This window comes from Neomonachus schauinslandi, chromosome 9 (assembly GCF_002201575.2).
Source record: "Neomonachus schauinslandi chromosome 9, ASM220157v2, whole genome shotgun sequence".
Classification (NCBI taxonomy): domain Eukaryota; kingdom Metazoa; phylum Chordata; class Mammalia; order Carnivora; family Phocidae; genus Neomonachus; species Neomonachus schauinslandi.
The window spans coordinates 104,274,617-104,298,500 of NC_058411.1; the positions used below are offsets into that span (position 1 = coordinate 104,274,617).

At 38.5% G+C, this 23,884-nt stretch overlaps 1 protein-coding gene and 1 non-coding gene across 2 annotated transcripts; one reads left to right on the forward strand and one right to left on the reverse strand.

The window, feature by feature from the left end:
- Positions 1-3,457: 3,457 nt before the first annotated feature.
- Positions 3,458-3,529, reverse strand: TRNAQ-CUG. Its single transcript has one exon. It is a non-coding gene; the product is annotated as a tRNA-Gln (tRNA).
- Positions 3,530-3,846: 317 nt separating this feature from the next.
- On the forward strand, positions 3,847-23,292 carry RAB11A (RAB11A, member RAS oncogene family). The gene is made up of 5 exons (XM_021693806.2): positions 3,847-4,030; positions 11,239-11,434; positions 11,671-11,864; positions 12,820-12,900; positions 21,496-23,292. Exons 1-5 carry the CDS (start codon positions 3,991-3,993, stop codon positions 21,633-21,635), a joined length of 651 nt encoding a protein of 216 aa, XP_021549481.1. The 5' UTR covers positions 3,847-3,990; the 3' UTR covers positions 21,636-23,292.
- Positions 23,293-23,884: the final 592 nt, after the last annotated feature.

Here is a 23,884-nt window from a genome sequence, read left to right on the forward strand (position 1 = left end):
AACATTTGAAGAAAAAATATTTGAATAATCTTGGTGTGGAGAAGCCTTCTTATGCAACACCCAGAAGCCATAAAAAAATGAGAGAGATTTTATTAAATAAAACTTTAAAACTAACATATGGAAAAAAGCATCATTAATAAAATTAAAAATCAGGGGTGCCTAAGTGGCTTGGGTCACGATTTCAGGGTTCTGGGATCAAGCCCCTTGTCCGGCTCTCTGCTCAGCAGGGAGTCTACTTCTCCTTCTCACTCTCCCTGTGCATTCTCTCTCTCTCTCTCTCTCTCTCAATATTTGAGATACTCAAATAGTATATAGTATATAAAATATTGCAGAGTAGCTGGGGAAGTGAATATTTGGCTTTCCAGCTTCTAGGGCAAGTGGGCAAGGAAGAAATGGCTTAGGAACAGGTTTTAATTTAGTGAACCTTCAATATTTGCCATATCCCGGGTTAAGAGAAGAGGAATGGTTACCAACTATAGTATATTCTTGCTAAGAAAAACTGTAGCAAATTAATTAAAACTGTATGGACTGATGTGGAAAGATTTTTCAAAATGAAAAACAGTACACAAACCTGACCTTATATACATTAAAAGAAAATGTAGGGCGCCTGGGTGGCTCAGTTGGTTGAGCGACTGCCTTCAGCTCAGGTCATGATCCTGGAGTCCTTGGATCGAGTCCCATATCGGGCTCCCCGCTCAGCGGGGAGTCTGCTTCTCCCTCTGACCCGCCCCCCTCTCATGTGCTCTCTCTCTCTCATTCTTTCTCTCTCAAATAAATAAATAAAATCTTTAAAAAAATAAAAAAAATAAAAGAAAATGTAGCAGTTATCTCTGGGGTTGGAGGAGAAAATGAAGTGGAGGAGGCCCTTAAAGATTTACTCCCTATTTTGGGGGTGCCTGGCTGGCTCAGTTGGCAGAGCATGTGACTCTTGATTCTGGGGTTGTAAATTTGAGCCCCAGGTTAGGTACAGAGATTACTTAAAAATAGAATCCTTAAAAAAAAAAGACTGAGTCTATATTTCTGTATTATTTAAGTCATTTACATTAAATTCCTATATTTCTTGAGAGATTAAAAAAGACACATCAAGCAATTACTACCCCTCCTCCAAAAAAAACAAGTACATAAAACCCTCGCTTCTTTGTCCATGAATTCCATTTATCATTTTTTTTTTTTCCTGTAATAGCCTTTGATTTTTCTTTCTCCTTTATTCCCACGGTGGTACTCCATTTCTATTAGTTTGTACTGGTTAATTGCAATTAACGGATACTCACACTTCCAGTCTTTCTTTACCCCAATCCTGCAGTCCACAGGCACCTTACTTTTTCTTTTTTTTTTAAATGACTTTTTTTTTTTTTTTAAGATTTTATTTATTTTTTGACAGAGAGAGACACACACAAGCAGGGGGAGTGGGAGAGGGAGAAGCAGGCTTCCTGCGGAGCAAGGAGCCCGATGTGGGACTCAATCCCAGGACCCTGGGATCATGACCTGAGCCGAAGGCAGACGCTTAATGACTGAGCCACCCAGGCACCCCACCTTACTTTTTCTAAGACCAGGCTGACTTCAACATCCTTCTGTCCAAAATCTTTTATGGATCCCTCAAAGAGTTCAGAGGGATGCTAACAGGTGTTCCATGGGAAAAGAGTTCTGTGGTCTGGTGAATCTGGGAAATGCTGTGATTAACACAGTTAAAAAAAGATTTCTTCAGAGTGAAATATCTAGACTTCAAAATGCCAGTGTCCTAAGGAAACTTCTAGAGCAGAGGAGACTATAATTCTTCTCAATTTATTTGGCCATGCAATTCTTCTTCTGAGTAATACTATTGACCTTCTCAGGACACACCTTGAGAAACAATGGCTTAAAGGGGAAAAGTTCATAATAACTCTTCTGGCATTAATGGCCTTACTGAACATGTTTTTTTATCATCCAATTTCCTCCACCGGTCAAAATGAGTTTCCTTCCTTGCTTCTTCCTTCAGGGGTCAGTCCTAGTTCCTCCCTCTCCAGGGAGTTCTTCCTAATTATCTCAGTCTCTCTGAAGTGTGACACTTAGCACCAGAGCTCTCATTAATTACAACTTCAGAACTCCCTAGTTAGTGATATCCCCCTTTTCCTGGGCCCATTTGTTTACTCACCTGAGGAAAGCTAGGACTGTGTCTTATCACCTGTCGTACATACAGTATTTAGCTGCTTGAGAATACTGTGCGTCTCCCCCAATGTGGATAATACCTTGGCACAAGGCAATATCTAGGCCTTAGATAAACCGTCTATTACTTATACCATCACAGAAAGCACTGAAAATGGCACTATTAGTTTCCTATTGCGGTTTTAACAAATTACCACAAACTTGGTGACTTAAAACACAAATGTATTAGTTTATAGTTCTCTAGGTCAGAATTCTGCATGGTGGTCTCACGGGGCTAAAATCAAGATGTCTGCAGGGCTGTATTCCTTCTGGGGGCCATAGGGAAGAATCCATTTCCTTGCCTTTTCTTGTCTTCTAGAAGCCTCTGCATTTCTAGGCTCCTGGCCCCCTTCCTCCATCTTCAAAGCCATAAGGGCTAAGTGGAGCTCTTCTCACATCACATCACTGCCTCTGGTTTCCACGTTTAAGGATCCCTGTGACAAATTAGGCTCACCTGGAGAATCTAGGTTATCTCCCTATTTTAGTCAGATGATTTAAAACTTTAATTCCATCTGTAACCTTAATTCCTCTTTGCCACTTAATTTAACATATTCACAGTTCCCAGGGATTGGGAAGTGGGCATCTTCAGGGAGTCATTATCCTGCTCACCACAGGCACCCTTGCCCAAAAGTCTAAACTGAGGGTTTGCTTATAGGTGGTAAGGGGGTATGGCAGCAAATGGTAAAAACATTTTGTAATAATAGAACTCTTTTCAAATACAGGGAGGCCCTGCTGTGTGATCTTTGGCAAGTCACTTTTGTCTTAGTATCCACAGTTCCGCTAAAATGAAAATTGCCATTCTTTGCTCTGCTTGTTAAATGAAATAATTATGTAAACGGGTTTAGTTTAGAGGATGACAAATAAGGCTCAAGAAGTTCTTGATGAATCTTGATGAGGAGGGTGGGCGAAGTTCTCTGAGTGACATCTGGAGATAGTTTGAGAGATTTCCAAAGAAAAGGAGCGAAAAGCGCCTGCCCTTGAATGAATTTGGAGGTTGAAAATTCTAGCAAAAGGAATCAAGTTACATCGAAGCTTTTGACGCTAGCGTTGAGGCAGAGGCCCAGGTTAAAAAAAAAAAGGGGCGAAGTGAAGAGTCTCTTAGGAGACACCCAGGTGACAGTGACTACAGAACCGAAGGGTCTTCGTAGGCAAAGACTATGTTTTGAGAAATTCGGTCCCCACTTCGTTTAAGGCCATATATACCGTAGTTGTACTACAATAACTTAGTGAATAAGTAAATGAATTAAAAATCTGTTGAGGAAAAACGAGAGACTGCAGGTTCCACCGAGATTTGAACTCGGATCGCTGGATTCAGAGTCCAGAGTGCTAACCATTACACCATGGAACCGCCACAAGAGCAGAGCCGCCTTCGGCTCTCTAATTCTTAGAGAACCCCGCCCCCATCCACAAACCTACCACTCACAGGCGGGACTGACGCGCTTCCCAGCATCCCGCTACCCGCACGTCGGCGCGAGGAATGAGGGAGAGGCCATTGAGAGGGTGGCAAGCGGCAGCTAGGAGCCTGGAGCCCCGAGCTGTTTCCCCCCTGAGCTTCTTGGAGGGGGGCAGAATTTGAAGACGGACGCGACGCTCCCGCGCACCGCCCTCCCTAGGCTCAGGGGCGGAGCACCGCCTCCCGGAAGTACTTCCCTTAGGGGCTGGGGCTTGCCGGAAGTGTCGTAGGAGCAGGGAGGGGTTCTTTACCCGGTCGGGCAGCTGAAGCTCGGCTCTCGGGTTACCCCTGCAGCGACGCCCCCTGGTCCCACCGATACCACTGCTGCTCCCGCCCCTTCGCTCCTCGGCCGCGCAATGGGCACCCGCGACGACGAGTATGACTATCTCTTCAAAGGTGAGGCCGTGGGCTCTCCCACTTTCCTCACCGAGTCCCGGTTCGGGGGCCCGGGACACTCCCGGGGGACCCGCGTGCGGGCTGCCCCTGCACTGAAGTCGGCCTTCCTCAGCCCTTTCCTCTCTGGGCGATCTGTCCTGCGGTCTCCCAGCTCAGTCCTTCTCCCCTCAGTTGGGGAGTCCTCCCCACACGCCGGGCTCTTAGCGACCTCCCCATAGGCCTTCGCTATCCTCAGCGCCCCTCACCCTGTGTCCTTCTCACGGCGGCTGCTTCCTCCCAAATGGTCTTCGTTTCCCGGGTTCGATGGCCCCTTGAAAGGGGCCGCCCCTCCCACCATCTATCTTTTCGGGTTTGGCGCCCCTCCCCCTCAGTATACACCCTTCTTGGCTCGCCCCCCTACCAGAGCCTCTTGACCGGCCCTTACCCTCGCTCACCTTTCCTTCGGCGCAGACTCCCACTACAGGTCTTTTTCTTATCTGCCCCCCTTTTCCCCTCGAGCGAGCCTCTCCTCTGCGTTTCCTCACGGCCCCTCCCCTCGGACGGACGCCTCTCGAGCCGTCTTCCATTCCCCGGGCCAGGCCCTGGTTAAAATCTGAGCGGGCCAGGGGTCCCCACCCCACCGCCCCACAGGTCTCGGGGTCAGTAACCTTCTCGCACTGTCCCCGGGATTGGTAGCTCTTTCCCTGTCTTTCCTCCCCAAATAATTTAGAGCTCTCCCATGTCTCCTGTGCGACCCCGAGGGCGGGGGGTAAGGCAAGAGGGATTGTCCATCACCCACGCGCGCACTTGTCGCAGTGACCCGGCAGACTGTTGTGACTTCTAATCTAGGCTTTTTTCCTCCTACCCTCCCTACCGAGCGACAGCCAGCCGGGATAACTCTAGACTGCTAGCGACAAGAGGTTGCGGATGGGTGGTGGCTGTTATCCTTGCCAGACCTGAAGGCCCAGTTCCTGAGCAGGAAAGGTTGTGCGCTGCACAAATACTAGCCTGCTTTATCACTAAGGACTGGTTGCTTCCTGCTGCAACAGTGGGAGGATCCAGCCTTTTGGTGTTTTTAGAACAGGAAGGGAAGAGTCCTAGTTAGCCACATACCTTTCCCAAAAGGTGGGGGCTAGGGGGAAGTTGTGTGCTCTTTGGTGAAATTTAATATTATTATGAGATAGGGAAACATGTAGTGCCCTTGGACAAAACATATTGGACGGTGGGGAATGGACAGAAAGAATTGCCTATTGGTTAGTCGGGAGAGAATCCCAATAGTTGTTGGTTTTTTTAATCAACAAAAATAAGGGGTACAGTTTTCAATGGGAAAGAGTACGGTAAATGCTTTTTTGTTGTTAAGTGAATGGCTCTTACTCAGATGCTCTTTCTCAGCTCCTGAATTAGGGCAGCCATCAGTAGTATGCTGAACAAAGATCATTACCAGGGAGGAAGAAGCCATTGCTATTAAAGCTTTACAGTGGAGGGTGGAGTTTAAAAAGAGTGTTAAGCATGGTAATTGTTTCTGACCTTGTCATTGGGTGCTAAGAATGATTGACTAAAGGAAGCAGGAAACATTGCTTTACCAATACTTTGCAAATCTTATCACCTCACTCCTCTTGGCCAGAATATTCTGTTACATAGGGTGAGTACATTCAGTGTTCACCCTCACTCCCCTATAGTAGAAAATGATTTACAGAGAAGAGTACTTAATGCATTTTATAAATACAAAAAGGAGATGTGGGTTCGTTAGCATACTGTTTGCTGAAGGCATCTGAGGTCATGTGAAATTACTTAGGCGAGACCCTAGAGATTAGTGTTTAGTCATTAAAAGATTTATTTTTTAAAATAAAGTACAAGGCAATAGGCAGCTAGCTACCTTTGAAGTGATTAATTTAGAACAAGATAGACTAACAACTGAAGAGTATTTCTCCTGTTTGGTTTGGAGCTTGACTGTTTATAGAAACGATTTATTTTTTTCACTAAGAATATTAATTATCCTGGATTGGTTTAAGGGATTTTAACTTTGGGATTAGACATCCTGCTAACAATGATTGAGAGCACAGGGCTTTGGAATCACACAGGCCTGGATTCAAATTGTGACTCAAGGTCTTAAACTTGCTTTGTGACCTCTGAGCCTCCCAATTCCTTGTCTATAAAAGGGAAATAATACCTATCTCTCAGAACTCTTAACCAGAACTCTTAACCAGAATTAAATGAGACTCGTTTTGAGGATTGAGTAAGTGATAATAATATGAAGAAAGTTATTGTGGTTCTTGTCAGCTTTTTGAGCCTTTAATCTTTATAAGAGCATTTAAGTATTACGGAAGAAACTTAAAAGTAGGAACTTTTAAAGTATTTTATGTTTCCATGTGTTATGGTTTCATTTTGTTGTACATTTTGCTGTTTAAGATAGGGTGTTTAAAAAATTCTGCTGAGAAGAATTTCCACTTTTTAAAAGCTCTAACAGGATATGAGTCACTTTTTTTTTTAACTTTAGTGCTGATTGTTTAGCCAATTTCTTATTTATACAATTATATTTTAAAGCAAAGCAACAATTTTAAAGTGGTTTCATTCTACAGAGGTTTATTCACCGAGTTGAGGTAGACCTTTCTACTTGTAAGATTGCTTACCAGGCACACTTAATACTTGAGGGAATTGGAAGTTAGTTTGTAACTCTTAACAGTTCAAAATGAAGGGATATTTTGATTAGTACAGGATGGAGCGGTCCAGATGGGAATGTAATGTGGGGAGAGAGCAGGACAGTTACTCTACGTTATGTATTTGTTCTTGAACATTAATCTTTAGTTAATTTCAGCAGGAGACTTGGTTGCAGGGTGGGGAGGTTATTTTTTTAAACTTGACTTTTTATTTATTTTTATTTTATTTCTTTTTAAGATTTTATTTATTTACTTGAAACAGAGAGAGAGAGTGAGAGCACGAGCAGGAACACAAGAAGGGGGAGTGGGAGAGGGAGAAGCAGGCTTCCCGCAGAGCAGGGAGCCCGATGCAATGCAGGGCTCCATCCCAGGACCCTGGGATCATGACCTGAGCCAAAGGCAGATGCTTAACGACTGAGCCACCCAGGCGCCCCTAAACTTGACTTTTTATTTAAACGCTTTATTTAATTCTACAATTATGTATATACAATGTGGTTATGGCCCTGTGGGACACATAAGTGAAGTAAGCATCAATCATAGTTGCTATTGGTGTTGTGGACACCAATTCAGGGTCAACATTTTTTGAAAATAATCTGGATACATAGTCTACATCATTTTCTTTTCAATCTGTCTGAAGGTCAGTAGTAATTAACCATCAGCTGATTGTCAATGGAAAAGACCTTAGGAACTTTGCTGTCTTGCATCTTGGTAGTTTTTCTTTCACAACTTTTGGTTGAGCAACTCACATTCTGCTGAATCTGGAAAAACTTGTCCAGGCTAAAAGCCTATTGACAGAATGCATTTTATTTTCAAGACTTTTGGTGAGGTAGGACTATGAATATAGCTGAAAAGAGTTGAAGACTCTCCCAAGTTTATTTATAAAAATCAATGTGAAAATTATCAGTTATCCTTTCAGGTGATAACTTTTAGATCTGATGTACTGTGATTGATTTGTTGAATTAAATTTTAGTCCAGTACATTAGTTTGCAAGAGAGTGTATAAAACTAAATGTGGTTGAAGAGGTGGAACTTCTTATTAAATAATGGATAATTTATATGTATATTCTGCTTTTATGGCATTTAGCCTAATATTTGATATATAATGAACCAAATTTAATATTAGGTATTAGAATGGTAGTTACAATTCAGCAGGTGAGGTTAACCAAGTGGTAATAAATATCATTAGGTTATTTTAGAAATACTGTAGATGTTTGATATATAGATGCTGTTACTTATGTTTATATTATACATACTCCCCCTCCCCTCGTATACTATATAGATGGATATACTTATAAAATGTTTAAAGTGGGAAGTACTTTTAACCTAAGGTACTAGTTAAGGAAAACACTGGAAAGTCACTGCAAATTCCTTTCTTGAAATATAGGATATGATCATATAGTTTGTCACATTTTTAAAGATCAATTATATATTGTCATCTTAATGAGAGATACTATTTTAATTAGAAATTGAGTCCATGAACTTTTTTTGTTGTTGTTTACTTTTTCAGTCATAGCCAGTAAATTCTCTTATGTTGCTTAGGTAATTTAATCTATTCTGGTTTGTTTATTTTTTAGTGACCTTAAATGTAACCCATCTTGGTTTGATTTCTCATTTGGTAACTCAATAGAACCAACTTTCCTTATTGTGTCATTTCTCAGCATCTTCTTGGCAGCACAATTCTTACAGAACCAGTATCTTCTGGTGTCATTCAAGATCTAATCCTTTAACAAGTTGTTAGTCTTTTAATTCTGGCCACTCTGTCCATGTCTAGTTGAGATAATTATTTTATACTGTATAAAGCATTCATGAGTCTTGAATTATTTTCAGATAAGGGTGCTATTTTTTATAATGTTAAAATTAATTGGTTACATGGAGGGAAAAATGCCTTTGCTATCTTTATGCTGAGGTGGGGAGATAATGAGCATAATCATTAGTTAACATGGAGGTAAAAGGGAAAAACCAAAACTTGGAAGTGGTAGAGTTTCTGTGGGAGGGAGAAGATGTTCTTTGAGTGTGTTACTTATTTAATTTTCCAGAGGCATTGTCATTGTAGATGTCTTGCTTTTTGGTTTTAAACTGACTGGCTCCTGAATTACTGATTGATATCTGAGTGTCTATGAACTAGACATGTTTTAACTTTTTGGTTTTTCCCTTCTTCCCTATTCCTCCCCTCAAGTGAGGCTTTTATACCTCATTGCTAGTGTGGGTTTAGAAATGATTCTCAAAGGGTTTCCTCAGCAGAACATCAGGCCTCTTGCACTAAGAGGCAACAGTGTGTGTATCCTATTAATAGGGTAGACTATCACTGAAACTGGGATTTGACCTCACTGCCAGAAATGTGCTCCTTGGAAACTAACATAACCAACCATCCTATCAAACTGAAAGTGCATTGTTTTTGTATGTTACTTTGATGACCTTATCATCTTTTCCGGTATCCAAGTTAAAGCATTTGCTATAATATCTGTGTTTGTCACAATACCTTTGACATCTCTAAATGACTATATAGCTAGAAATAACTGCTGTTTGTGCTGCATGGAGTTACTGCCACCTAGATGATTTCTTGCTGAATCAGCTAATAGAGGAAGTCAGAAGATATGCATTTGATAATGTACTCCATCCAAGACTGTCCAGAGGCCAGCTTATATCCGCTCTTGTGGCAAGGAAGGAATGCATAATAGACTCTCTTTGCCCTCTGAGCAGAGTGCAGTGAGCTCTTAGAGTTTTTACCTCCCTCTCCCCAACCACCAAATCCCAGTCTCTTTAATAAGGCATGGTCTTACTCCTTAGTGTTGTTCTCACATGTTTGATTTTCTAGTCCTGGTGCCTAAATCAGTTAGCTAGTAAGAAAAACAGTAGTCAACAGTAGAAATAAGTATATTTCCTGAAATGCTGATAGCACTTTTTTTCCTTCGTAAAAATTTTTTAGCTCATGTTCTCTAAACCTGTGAACTCATTTGTTCTTTAAATTCAGATAGAAATGCTTTAGAACAAGTTAACTGCCTAATTTTCCCAATGTTTATGAAATTCTTAAGTATAACATTGCCTTGCGTGAAAAAAAATCCTCATGTATTTAGTTAGTAATAAACTGCCTCCTATAGTAATCACAGGAAATAAATTCATCTAAACCAAACTTGTTTTTTTTTTAAAGATTTTATTTATTTGTTTGACAGAGACAGAGACAGCGAGAGCAGGAACACAAGCAGGGGGAGTGGGAGAGGGAGAAGCAGGCTTCCTGCTGAGCTGGGAGCCCGATGTGGGACTCGATCCCAGGACCCTGGGATCATGACCTGAGCCGAAGGCAGTCGCTTAACCAACAGCCACCCAGGCGCCCCAAACTTGTTTTTAAAAAATTCTTAAGTCATAAGAGAAAGTATGTGCCCTCCTTGCTTTGGCCTTTACTCAGAGTAAGTCAAGAATTATTAGCTTCCTGGGGTCCCTGTTAAACTTAATTGGGGTGTCTGTTTTTGTAGGGGTCTCTATAGCTTCCTGCCCATCTGATAAATGCAACTATGAAAAGGTCATTCTAGTTTCTGTGATCTGGGTGGCAACGTTTATAAACCTGATGCCTCATATGGTAAATGTGCTTCATTTTGCCAAGGTGTGAGTCCTGAGGTCACACCCAGTCTTTGATGAAACTAAGAAGAACGTTTTCACTCTTTCTCTCCTTTCTACTCACTAACATCCTTTATTACTTTCATGTATGATGCTCTTTTTTTTTTTTTAAAGATTTTATTTATTTATTTGAGACAGAGAGAATGAGAGAGAGAGAGAAACAGCATGAGAGGGGAGAAGGTCAGAGGGAGACGCAGGCTCCCTGCTGAGCAGGGAGCCCGATGCGGGACTCGATCCAGGGACTCCAGGATCATGACCTGAGCCGAAAGCAGTCGCTTAACCAACTGAGCCACCCAGGCGCCCCATGTATGATACTCTTTAATCACAAATTGTTTATTTGGGGCCCCATGTATGATACTCTTTAATCACAAATTGTTTATTTGGGGCGCCTGGGTGGCTCAGTTGGTTAAGCGACTGCCTTCGGCTCAGGTCATGATCCTGGAGTCCTGGGATCGAGTCCCACATCAGGCTCCCAGCTCAGCGGCGAGCCTGCTTCTCCCTCTGACCTTCTCCCCTCTCATGCTGTTTCTCTCTCTCTCGCTTTCTAATACATAAATAAATAAAATCTTAAAAAAAAAAAACAAAAAAACAAATTGTTTATTTGGTGTAGGATTTATCTTTCATGTTATTACCTTCTATGGTAGTAAGGTTGGTATAGCATTGATGGTAATTAATCAGTGCCTAGTGGACCTGTAGTTAAAATTTCATGTGTAAGACAGGATACTTACTGTATTTGTGCTAAGCAGATGATGTGTGGAAGTTGTTATGTAGGTAGACACAGTTTAAAAAGAATAAATTGGTTTTATCAATTGGTAACAGGTTAAGAACATGGGCTCTTCACCCTCCCCTACCCCCATCCCTTTTAAAAAATCAGATGCTCCTTTTTGCTTTAAAACATGGTGGTAATTCTGAATGTGTCTGCCTCATTCATCTGACATTAAGTGCTTTGTCTTTTTTTCAGTTGTCCTTATTGGAGATTCTGGTGTTGGAAAGAGTAATCTCTTATCTCGATTTACTCGAAATGAGTTTAATCTCGAAAGTAAGAGCACCATTGGAGTAGAGTTTGCAACCAGAAGCATCCAGGTTGATGGGAAAACAATAAAGGCACAGATATGGGACACGGCAGGGCAGGAGCGATACCGAGCTATAACATCAGCGTAAGTCTCATAGTCTTTAAGTTCTGAGAAATAGACTGCCATCAACTGAATTAGCTGATTTTTGGTATTGGAAAAGGTACTTTTTTTTTCCTTGTAAGAATTCCAGTATTAGGATTTTGAAATGTATTTTTAAATGTGCTTTTAAAAATACAGAATCCATATATTTAGTTCTTCCTGGTGTTCCCTTCCATCTTATGGTTGTTTTCTAATAGTTAAATACCTGTTTCTGTTTTCAGATACTATCGTGGAGCTGTAGGTGCCTTATTGGTGTATGACATTGCTAAACATCTCACATATGAAAATGTAGAACGATGGCTGAAAGAACTGAGAGATCACGCTGATAGTAACATTGTTATCATGCTTGTGGGCAATAAGAGTGATTTGCGTCATCTCAGGGCAGTTCCTACGGATGAAGCAAGAGCTTTTGCAGGTTAGTATGAATTTCATGATATTACAGTGATTCGGTATTTCTTACTGTTATGTCATGCAGTTTTGATACTTTTCCAATGACTGTAATCGCTTACAGTAGTTTCAGAAAGGTAAACATGAATGCTCAGCAAGGATTGTTGTTCTGAAAGTTTGTGGTGACTTTCTCTTTTGCTTAACTTTGAGTCATTAAAACACTGTAGTTTTTGCTGCTAAAAGTTGAATATAATCCTTTCCCTGGAAGGGGGTAGATGATATCTATCAGTTTATTCTGTGCTTCTTGTCTCTTTCTCTATTGTGTCTGTGTTCTACCAAGGCTGCTCTTTGTGGGTCTGAAAAGCAGTGGCCCAGGGAGTGTCAACAACCCACAGGGAATGCGGCTTCTTAGGATTTAGAACTTTTTTGCTTTAGTAGAGGATCTGCCTATCTCTTCTGTTCTGGTTGGGGTAGCCTACCAGAAGGCAGCATTGTGTATTCTTGGCTAATGAAAGTTGTGACTCTGTACTAGTTATTATGCTGTGAATAAAGGTTTTTATAATAGTTTTTTAGTTTTCCAGGCAAGAAGCTTTATTTCAAAAAATACGGTTATAGAATTCTAAGTGAATAACACCTACCTATCCATGTTTATATCTTAACTCTGTGGGTTGATGGGGGAGAAGGACAGTAATGGATGGAAATAACTGAGTATTTGATAAGTTTACTACATTTTGAGTAATGTCGTTCATTGCCATTCATTGGTAGTATATAGATGTAATAAGTATTTTTTAATTAAGGAGCCAATGAAAATTTCTCACTGTTCTTTTTAATCTGCTAAAGTGTAAGTAGAATGGTGCCCTTACTGCTCAGGAAGTTGGGGAGGCCTTAATTTTTAGAAAGTTTTTTATATTCCTTTTGAAGGCTTGAATGTATTACATCTCTTGTTGACTAGACTGAAGTTTTTATCTCCCTCCCCCCCCCAGAAAAGAATGGTTTGTCATTCATTGAGACTTCCGCTCTAGACTCTACAAATGTAGAAGCTGCTTTTCAGACAATTCTGACAGGTAAGACTTGAATTTTTAGATTATACTAGTGGGAATTAGAAGTTTTAGGAATGTAATTTAGACAAATTAGGAAACTAAACGATACATCACAGTGAGAATCCCTGTCATTTGAGAGCTGCTGTAGCAAGAGCTGTTTAAAGTACAAAATTAGTTAACAACCCTTGCTTGCTGAACTTTAATCATTCTCACTTACCTGGTTTATATTGGGAAAAGTACTTTGAAAATATTTTGTTCACTTCTATTATTACTTCAGTCCAGGTATTCCATACTTTGTGGTCACAAGCACAAAATAATGCTTAAAGGCACTTTCATAAGATAAATATTGAAATCCTGGCTATGGAAAGACATAAATGCCCTTTGAAATTTCAGTAAAGAAAAGACTTGCTGTGTTCTGATATATTATAGAAGCAGCTAGGGAAAAACATATTTTTAAAAATTTAAATGAAAAAACAAAAAGTAAAATTCTCCTGTGATATATTGTAGAAGAAGCATGGTGTCACCTATGGAGAAAATCAGCAAGTGATTGCATATGGCAAAGTTTAAATAAGTAGTGGGAAAAGAACAAAGTTCATGCTGTTTTAAAATGTAGGTGTGCAGATCAGGTCAGCTTCGAATTACAAGAAGACATTGTATTTGTGTTGACAGACCTTTACTCTGACTTTATTAGAATGACCAATTTACCAGCAAGTTTAATCATAATCCTCTAGTAAATAGTTTGATAGGTTGTTTTAAAGTACTGTAAAATTATATATTATTTTTAAGAACTCTCAATATAGAGTATAGGATTACTATATAGCATAGTCTAATGTGGTGTTCTAACAAGTCTATGGAGAAATGGTTAAATGAGTTTCCAATTTTAATGTAACAATATTTTAACATATTCTTTGTATACAGCACTTGTATTAGAGGTGAACAGATTCTAACTTTAATTTTTATTTTTTTTATTTTTTTAAGATTTTATTTATTTATTTGAGAGAGAGAGTGAGAGAGCGAGCACAAGAGGGGGGGAGCGGGAGAGGGAGAAGCAGACTCCCCGCCGAGCAGGGAGCCCGATGCGGGGCTCATTCCGGGGACTCCAGGATCATGACCTGAGCCGAAGGCAGTCGCCCAACCAACTGAGCCACCCAGGCGCCCCTAATTTTTATTTTTAAAACATTTTTAAGTTATTTTTTTGTAGAGAGCGAGCCCAAGGTGGGGGGGCAGAGGGAGAGGGAGAAAGAGAATCTTAAGCAGGCTCCACAACAGACTCTTAACTGAGCACAAAGACGCCCCAGTTTTTTTATTTCTAATTTTTCCAAGTTTTTATTTAATTCCAGTTAGTTAACATACAGTGTAATATTAGTTTCAGGTGTAGAATTTAGTGATTCACAGATTTTAACTTCTAAATGTCTTATTTTATACTGGAAATAGGTAGGGAATAAAGCCTAGAATTTAAGAGCACGGACTTGGAAGCCTGACTTAGGTTTTAGTTTTAGTCCTGGCTCCTTCACTTTCCATTGGCTCTGTAATCTTATGCAAATTACTTAACCTTTCTAGGCCTTAAATTCTTTATCTGTAAAATTTAAATATGTTCTAGGGAGTTCTGTTTTTTTGTTTTGAGAGAAGAGGGCTTTTATTTATAAATACATTGTAATATGATTTGACTTGACTGTTGTGTTATAACTTAAAGGCTTTTGTCTCTGTAATCCACAGAAAAGAATTGCCTGTCATTTGAGACATCTACTCTAGACTCCAAAAATGAGTACATGAGTTCATACATGTAAAATCCTTAGCTATCCCTGGTACAGAGTGGACATTTGATGAATTAGTAGCTAAATAGCAGTTAAAGCACAAAAAAAACTTGATTAAACATAAACTAGATATTGGTGATTCTCATACAATTGGTATAATAAACAATAGTTTATTAGAATTCTTTTCTGTTACCAGAAAAATAGTAACTAACAACTGGTGCTAAGGTTGCATCAGTCTTTGGAACACAGTAGCTTTCCTTTAGAATCTTCTCTGTGTCAAGTTTCATTACAGACTGTTGCAAGCAAGATTTGATTAAATATTGCAGTGTATCTGCAAATCCTACTTCTTTTCTTACAATCACTTGTGCAGATTCTATTGAATCAATATGTAGAGTACTAAATTTAGACCTAGGAGTTGTAGGTTTTTACTAGCACTTTGCTCCCACTCCCTGTGTAACTAGTTACTGAACCTCCCTGGTCCTCAGAGTCACAGTGCCTTAAATAATGAGTGAGTTAAGTCATCTTGAGGGTCTGTGAGTCTCTCAAGGCCTCTGAAAACGTCATTTGAAAAAGTTTTTTAGTCAGTCCTTGTTGTTGAGATATTTTTTATGTCCCATCAGATCTCCTCTGCATTGTAGCCGATTCTGATCAGTTTCTAGACTATTCTGATATTAAGATGAGACCATCTGCAGTTAACTATTTTAAGTATCATTTTGTAACATTGAACTTGATGATCTGCTCAAACATGAGCTAACTAATCAATAAGTATGATATATACTTCAAATTGAACTGTTTTGTCCTTAAAGATAACATTTAGGGGTGCCTGGGTGGCTCAGTCAGTTAAGCGTCTGCCTTTGGCTCAGGTCATGATCCCAGGGTTCTGAGATCGAGCCCCACATCAGGCTCCCTGCTCGGTGGGGAGCCTGCTTCTTCCTCTCCCTCTGCCATGCCCCCTGCTTGTGCTCTTTGGCTCTCTCTCTCTGTCAAATAAAATCTTAAAAGATGAAGGTTTGGCTATTTTTCTTAAAATTCACTCTAGATTTAACATTTGTTACTGCTTAATTAATGTTGCTTAAAAGCAAACAAGACTAGCTTCACTTACTACCATTTTTCTTTTCTATATTCACTATTTTCTCAGCTTCCTCCATAAATCTCAATGTTGTTCTGTGGGATTAGAAATCATTGCATATGGCAGTAGACCTCTCTGTTCTTCTGCATGTGCTGGGATGTTTGTTCTAAACTTCTCTTTATGCCAGTAGGAGTATTAGTACTTGGAGGAGTGAGGCACCTGGGTGGCACAGTTGGTTGAGTGTCCAACTCTTGGTTTCTGCTTGAGTCGTGATCTTGGGGTGGTAGGATCTAACACCTCATCAGACTCTGTGATCAGTGCAGAGTCTGCTTGGATTTCTCTCCCCCTTTCCCTCTGCCCCACCCCCGCTAAAATAAATAAATCTTTTTTTTTTTTTTTTTAAAGGAAAAAGAAATGGGGAGGACAAAAAACCCGGAAAAGACAACAGTAATCTCATTAGGTTTAATTCTACCTTGAATGTTAACAGCATTAAGGGAGCATTTACATTGTATTTTGATGTTGCTGGAAGAAAAAAGTTCTTTCATTTTTAAGGTGGAAAATTATGTTAGAAAATTTATCTATATTATTACTCCAAAGTTAATTGTGTTGCTTGTTTTAGAATAGACCTGTGGCATTTTTGACATCCGTGAATTTGATACTAACTCCATGACAGTTTTGCTGGTGATATTTTTTTAGAGGTAGTTATCTAGTACTTGAGTGAGTCTGCGAGATTGCCCAGCCTTTGCGTTGCTGTGCAGTTTTGTTTTCTTTCATCCTCAAGTTTGTTAAGGGATGTTTTTAATCTATACTTTCCATACTCTTATTATTTTTTCTTCTAACTTTGGTTTTTGACCATTTCAGAGTTAAAGTTGCAATAATAGTACAAAGAATTTGTAAATACCATTCACCATAATCCCCAAATGTTGATATTTTACCGTATCTGCTTTATTCTTTTTTCTTCCTTTTGCTATATACTAATTTTTTTCTTGCACCATTTCAGAGTGGCAGACATGTTGCCTCTTGCAACTAACTACTTTTCAATGCATATTTCTTAAAAACAAGGATGTTCTCTTTCATAACCATAGTGCAGTTAGCAAAAATCAAGAGTTAGATTGTAGTCCATATCAGTGTTTAGCTACAGACCTTGTGCAGATTTTGCCAGTTGTTTGAATTATGTCCTTATTAGCAAAAGAAATTCTGAGATCACATCACACATTGCATTCAGCTCTCCTATCTCTTTCATCTCCTTTAATCTGGAACAGATCCTTAGTCTTTCGTTTATTGACATCTTTTGAAGGGTACAGGTCATTTATTTTGTAGTGTCCCTCAGTTTGGGTTTGTCTCATGTTTCCTCATAATTAAATTCAGATTATTGCAGTTTCAGCAAGAATACCACAAAAGTGATCTCCTGTATCCCATCAGGAGGTCGTGATACTGGTTTGTTGTATCTGATGATGTATACTGATGATGCTAACTCTGATCACTCGGTTAAAGTGGTACCTGCAAGGTTTCTCCACATAATTAATAAGCCCAAGTCATCTTTTTAGTTATGAAGACTGAATTGTTAATTTTATGGTTAGAGTAGTGAGAATCATTTAATTAGGTGTAGGATTTTTTTTTTTTTTTTTTTTAATGTAGGCTCCATGCCTAGCGTAGAGCTCATTGTGGGGCTTAGACTCATGACCCTGAGATCAAGACCTGAGCTGATGAAATCAGGAGTCTAACCCTTAACCAACTGAGCCACCCACGTGCCGCCCCTGGGTGTAGTATTTTATTTTTGTTCTTGGCATGTGGCAGTGTTTTCAAGTATGTGTCAGTATATCAGATCAGAACATTTTTTTTTATGTTTAAGAAACTTAATGGTGAGCAGTGGGTTTGAAGAAGACCTAACAAATCCTGACCTAGGCTGTAGTGGAATAACTCAGGCTTTTGCTATTTCCACAATTTTTGAGAGCCCAAAGAATTTTAGCTCTTTTGTTCCCCAATTTGGAACAATTGCATTTAACTTCCTTAGAGTGTACTTTGCAATTTGCTTCATACTTTCATTAGAGTAGAAATAGGCATATGTCTTTTTAATTTAACTTTACTAGGTTGTATTTAAAGCTATCTTTTTTTTTTAAAGATTTATTTATTTGACAGAGAGAGACACAGCGAGAGAGGGAACACAAGCAGGGGGAGTGGGAGAGGGAGAAGCAGGCCTCCCGCCGAGCAGGGAGCCCGATGTGGGGCTCGATCCCAGGACTCTGAGATCATGACCTGAGCTGAAGGCAGACGCTTAACAACTGAGCCACCCAGGCGCCCCTTAAAACTATCTTCTATTAATATTTTAACTTTCTATTTAGATTTATAAGAGATTCTAACATAGGAACGATACAGCAGAGTTCTTTTTCTTTTTAACCTTGCCTAGCCTTTGGACATCTTGAAAAGGGGCTGTACAGGAATTGTATCACATACATTTGGTTCTAAAGGAGAACGTGCCCTTGAAAGAAGAAAATATTTGCATCTGGTTTAGCACATTACTAGTCTTGTTTCCCTTCCCCCACTTAAATAACCTCTAATCAGATACCAGCTAGAAGGTACCTGCTTCCTATTTTCTTATCAAAGTTTTTTTTTTGTTTTAGTGACATGCCCAGCCACAGGAGATGTTAAATAAACTACTTGAGTAGCCTCTTAGTGCTCATTCTGCTTGAAAGAAAATTTTTCTTTTACTTTTTTGATGAACACTTTCCTATTTTCTTTATTGCTTTGGCATTTTCATTAGCGGATATCTTTTTGGTGACTGGAACAAATGTAACAGTAATCCATTTCTACAAAACAGTGTGCAGTCCTTGCAGACCAGTTATACAATAACTGCTCAAATTTCTTGCTTTGTAATGAGATCTCTTTAATAATTCACTTTCTGTTCTCTGAGAACTCTGCCTTTTCTTCTCTTAACAGTATTTGCTTTTCATGTAAGAGCCTGCAAAATACTTTTTGTTTTGGTTTCTCTAACTTGAATCTTCAACTTGTAAAGAAGTTAAAATTTGTAGAGGGTCACATATAATCATTTGTACTTAAAGAAGAGCCATCCAGTTTGGGACTAGAGAGAACATTAAAGAATGAATAGTAGAGTTTTACATTAAGTTGATACTGTCTTTATTCCTTAGCCACTAGCCTGATTGAATGAGTGTCTTTTCCTTTACCCTTGACACACTTCCCCAATTCCATCTCTGCAATGAAAAGAATCTAAATGTAGACTACATATCCTTTTTTTTAATTCAGTCAGTAGGCTTTTTTGTTTTTCCCTTGATACTTCTTCAGCTTTGAGAAGTACTGTCAGCCTCCTCAAACAAATTTTAGCCACCCCCCACCCCAAAAAAAGTAGGAAAATGTACATTATAGCTGTCAGTGTTCTTGCTAGTTTACACATTCAATTGATTACAGGTTGCTGTTTTTCAACTTTAGGGAAATTAGTTCTTAATTTGGAGAAAATGTATTCATTTAACACATTTCTTTTTCTTTAACTTTTTGTAATGTAAAGTTTCCAGCATACCAAAAGTAGGACAGTATCCTGAACTCCCGTGTAGTCACCAGCAACCATCAGTTCATGACCAGTGTTCTGTTCCACCTATTCCCTTCCTTATTTTTTTGAAACACATCCCAGATATTACATCATTTCATTGGTAAACATTTCATGATGTGTAGCTAAAAGATTAGGGCATAAACCCAAAACAAGAAAACTACTAAAAATTGGCAGTAATGTCTTATCTATTATCCAAACAGTATTAAAATTTTCTGTCTCAATTTTTTTTTAACAGTTCAAATTAGAATCCAATCCAAATGATGTTACTACATTGCAGTTGGTTGACATGTTCTTTGAGCATTTTGAAAATAGAATTCTGCTTTCTCTTTTTTTACCCTATAACTTTATATTTTTAAAATTTTCAAGTATTATAGAAATTTTATATCCTTCATATAGAATCATCACTTTACGACATTTGACCTATTTCTACATGTGTGTATATACTTTTTTTCCCTTTTGCTCAGTCTTCAGAAAATAAATTGTAGACATTGTGGCACTTTACAAGTAAATACTGAAGCATTTTAGCTCCTAAGTACAAGGCATTCTGTATAATCACAATACCATATATCATGTTTAAGAAATTGATGTTTATATGGTATTAGCTAATGTGCAGTTCATATTCCTATTTCTCCAAGTGTACTAATAATTCTTTATAGATTTGGTTTTTACATTTTAAATGTCAGTTCAGCCAAAGGTCACACATTGATAGAATTGTTTTATATCTGGGGTATTATTAAATAGAGTAGCTGTTGGGCACAAGTTGTTATTGAATGCTTGAAATATGGCTAGTGGACTGAGGAATTGGATTTTAAATTTAATTTAAATATGTCACTACTGTATTGGACACTACAGCTGTAGAATATTTACCTCCATCTTTTAAATGTATTTTTATAACAATAAATTTTTTGAAGACTCTTGGCTAGTTTTTTTGTAGAATGTCCCTCAATTTGGATTTATCTAGTTGTTTTCTTAGGATAAATTCATTTTAAACATTTTTGGCAGGAATACATAGGTATTCATCATAGGAATACAGTGTGTCTTTCATAGTACATCATAATAGGAGGCACATCATGTCAATTTGTCCCATTTTTAGAATTCTCTTACCTTTTGAGGGTTTTTTTTTTTTTTTTTGAGGGAGAACTGGGAGAATAAAGATAAATAAGATACATTTTCTGTTTGTAAGGAGTTTATAATTGAGTCAGAGGGAAACCTTTTTAGGCAGTGAAATATAAGACCAAATAAAATGAGTTAAGTAAAGATACTTGGTGTAGAGGAATTTAATAACATTTATTGGACCAACTAGTTACTTATCACACCCCTACTATAAGCCATATGCTGGAGAAAAAGAACTGAATAAGGTAGACACAGTGCTTGTCTTTACAGAGTTTAATGTTTAGTGGAAGAGGTAGACAACAGTTTCTGTTTTTTGGTTTTTTACAGTTAGTTTTGATGAGTGTCATAAAATCTTAAGTTCCTGGTTAATAATTATTTAATTACAATTTAGCTTTAGTTCAGGAGGCATTGATAAACGTTATCTTTCCCTCCTTTTTCAAGAGTCCTTTGGGATTTTGGAATATTTATGAAGTTGTGTTCTTCCCTACACAGCCAGGAAAAATACTAATGTATCTCATAGTGCAGATTTCTTTTTATTTTTCTGTGGTACAGTATCAATGTATGTAGGGTTTTTTGACAGGGGTGGACTGAAAATACTCTCACGGTTTAATTTTTATTTATTTTTTCTCATGGTTTAATTTAGATCTAATCCCATAAACTCTGTACTCTCTTTAAACCAATTTATTTAACTGGTGAACCTTTCCCTCTGAAATGGAAAACCTTTTTTTCTCTTCTTACCATTACCCTATTCAGTGGCTATTTGAAAATAAAACTTTACATTTATACATTCTTTTTTTTTTTAAAGATTTTGTTCATTTGACAGAGACACAGCAAGAGAGGGAACACAAGCAGGGAGAGTGGGAGGGGGAGAAGCAGGCTTCCCGTGGAGCGGGGAGCCCCCAGCCTGCTTCTCCCCCTCCCAGAACCCTGGGATCATGACCTGAGCTGAAGGCAGACGCTTAACGACTGAGCCACCCAGGCGCCCCTACATTTATACATTCTTTGTCCAAGTTTATTTGCAGTCTTTTTCTGCAAATGTATTTTCTACTTCTGTGTACTACTATATCAACTACTAATGAGTCTATTCACAGTGAGTATTGCTGGTTTTTTTTTTCCCCCAGAGATATACCGCATTGTTTCCCAGAAGCAAATGTCAGACAGACGTGAAAATGACATGTCTCCAAGCAACAATGTGGTTCCTATTCATGTTCCACCAACCACTGAAAACAAGCCAAAGGTGCAGTGCTGTCAGAACATTTAAGGCGTTTCTCTTCTCCCCTAGAAGGCTGTGTATAGTCCATTTCCCAGGTCTGAGATTTAAATATATTTGTAATTCTTGTGGTCACTTTGTGTTTTATTACTTCCTCATACTTACGAATTTTTCCATGTCTTAAGTCTTTTGATTTTAGCTTTATAAAATCATCCACTTGCCCCGAATGACTGCAGCTTTTTTCCATGCTATGGCTTCACTAGCCTTAGTTTAATAAACTGAATGTTTGGATTCCTCAGTTACTGTTTACTTTTCATCATGGAAGCCTGTCACTGTAGGACATACTAGAACTTGATCACTTGAAGCTCAGACCTATTGGTCTTGATCAAATCAAACTAAGAAGACTTTAGAAGAAATAAGCTATCATTTTGCCACAGAGCAGCTTATAATGAGCAGCTTACAATTCATACACTCTTCTCTCAATGCAGTGTATATTTCCACAAATCTAAGAATTGCCCTATAAACATAGCAGGATTTTGAGAGCTTGAAAATTTTCCATTATTCTGGAAGTCAGTTTCTAAAATGCCTTAATAAGGTTAAGTAGTTTAGTAAATTTTGTCTTTTTAATTTTTGTAAGCATCAAAGTTGATTAGAGAGGGGGACACTTTTTTCTGAATAAGAATTATCTTAATAAACAAAAGACTGTTTATGGTTTCAGTAGCAGTGTGGTTATGGAGCCATATGTTAAACAATGCTGCCTGGCAGGCTGGGAACTTGAGAGACCGGTGGAATTCCATCTGAGATGCCTCTGTTGCAATGATCAGGCAGCCCAGATCACTGAACTCATCTAATTTCCCAGCAGTAGATTATGTGGCATTTTATTGCTCAGGCAATAACTGGTTTAATGCTGTTAGTATCAAATTGTGAAGTGTTAATTTTGTCTTAAAACCTTCCAGTAAATGAAATGCAACCTAGTTTTATCACCTTATCTATCAGCAGGCATGGATAATTATTTTAACTATGCTGATTTTTGAGTTTTGCAGTATATTATGGAATACAGTCCAGTTAAATATCTGGTTTCAGTATGTCTAAGGAATATAGTGAGAGGTTAATTCCTGCTCAAGTGGTACCACTTAAAGGCATGTATTCTAGTACGTAGTACCTTGAGTTTAAATAGAATGCATTTAGGCATTATACAAACCTGAACTACTTTTTCCCCACTACATTATTGAAGTCAGTGGAGCAACTCGTTTCCCATTTAGAAATGTGCACACTAATACTGAGTTTTACTTTGTTGTGGATAATATTAAGCACTTACTCTGCAGTGTTCTGAAAGTTGTGTCACTGAATTGATACTATTCAGGATGGTGGAATATCCCCCAAGTACAAAAATACATGTGTTTGGGCTTGCATAGATTACTATGTTTCATAGTTAATCTGTCTTTTGCGGTGCTCATGACGTGTGGGGCACATGACATGTGGGGCACACGGAAGGCATTGCTGTGGTCAGTCTTTTGGTTTTCTTCTGTAGCCATTTATTATTTTAGAGTATTGGTTGGTTATGAAGATACTATTATCTATTTGTAAATCGCTACTTTGTATTTTATGCATGCTCTGTAACTTGATTTATTTTTATCTTTATTTTATTTTTTAGTTATTGATTTGGAATATATTCACATTCTAATAAACAGTTATAGGGGGACTATTCTTTATGTTGTCAGATTACATTTTTCCTTTGAGTGCTTTGGATGCAGCCATGGAATATTTGATTCTGATGAGTAAGAGCATAGGTCCTTGCATTACAGAGTAAACACTAAATTGGAGGCATCATTGTGTGAATTCAGCTTTGATTTTAGACATACGTTTCAGTTATGCTTTTCTTGGAAAAAGTATCCAAAAACATTAAAGGAAGTAATCTTTGTACTTTCATATATAACAGTGTCACCAGACCCGGGAAGGGGCATTTACTCGAAATTGGTAGTAAATCTTTCACAAAATTATTTAAAAGAAGGAAACTCTAGGTGGTGAATTGAAAATGAGTAACTTTGAATTTTTATCAAGTATAGACTTAATGTTGCTGTGGCATGGTTGGATCTTGGGAGAATTCCAAGAACCCTTTAAGTAGTAGTAGAAAATGTCTTTGATTGCATCTTAACAGTGTCTTCATTCTGAATAGTATCTCAGGAGACAAACTGTCTCAAGTAAGAAACATTATGTTTTAAAATATGACAATGTAGGGTTCAAGGTAGTTTAGAAGTGTTTTGCTGCTTGACCCTGCTTTTCAGTCATTTTAACTTTGA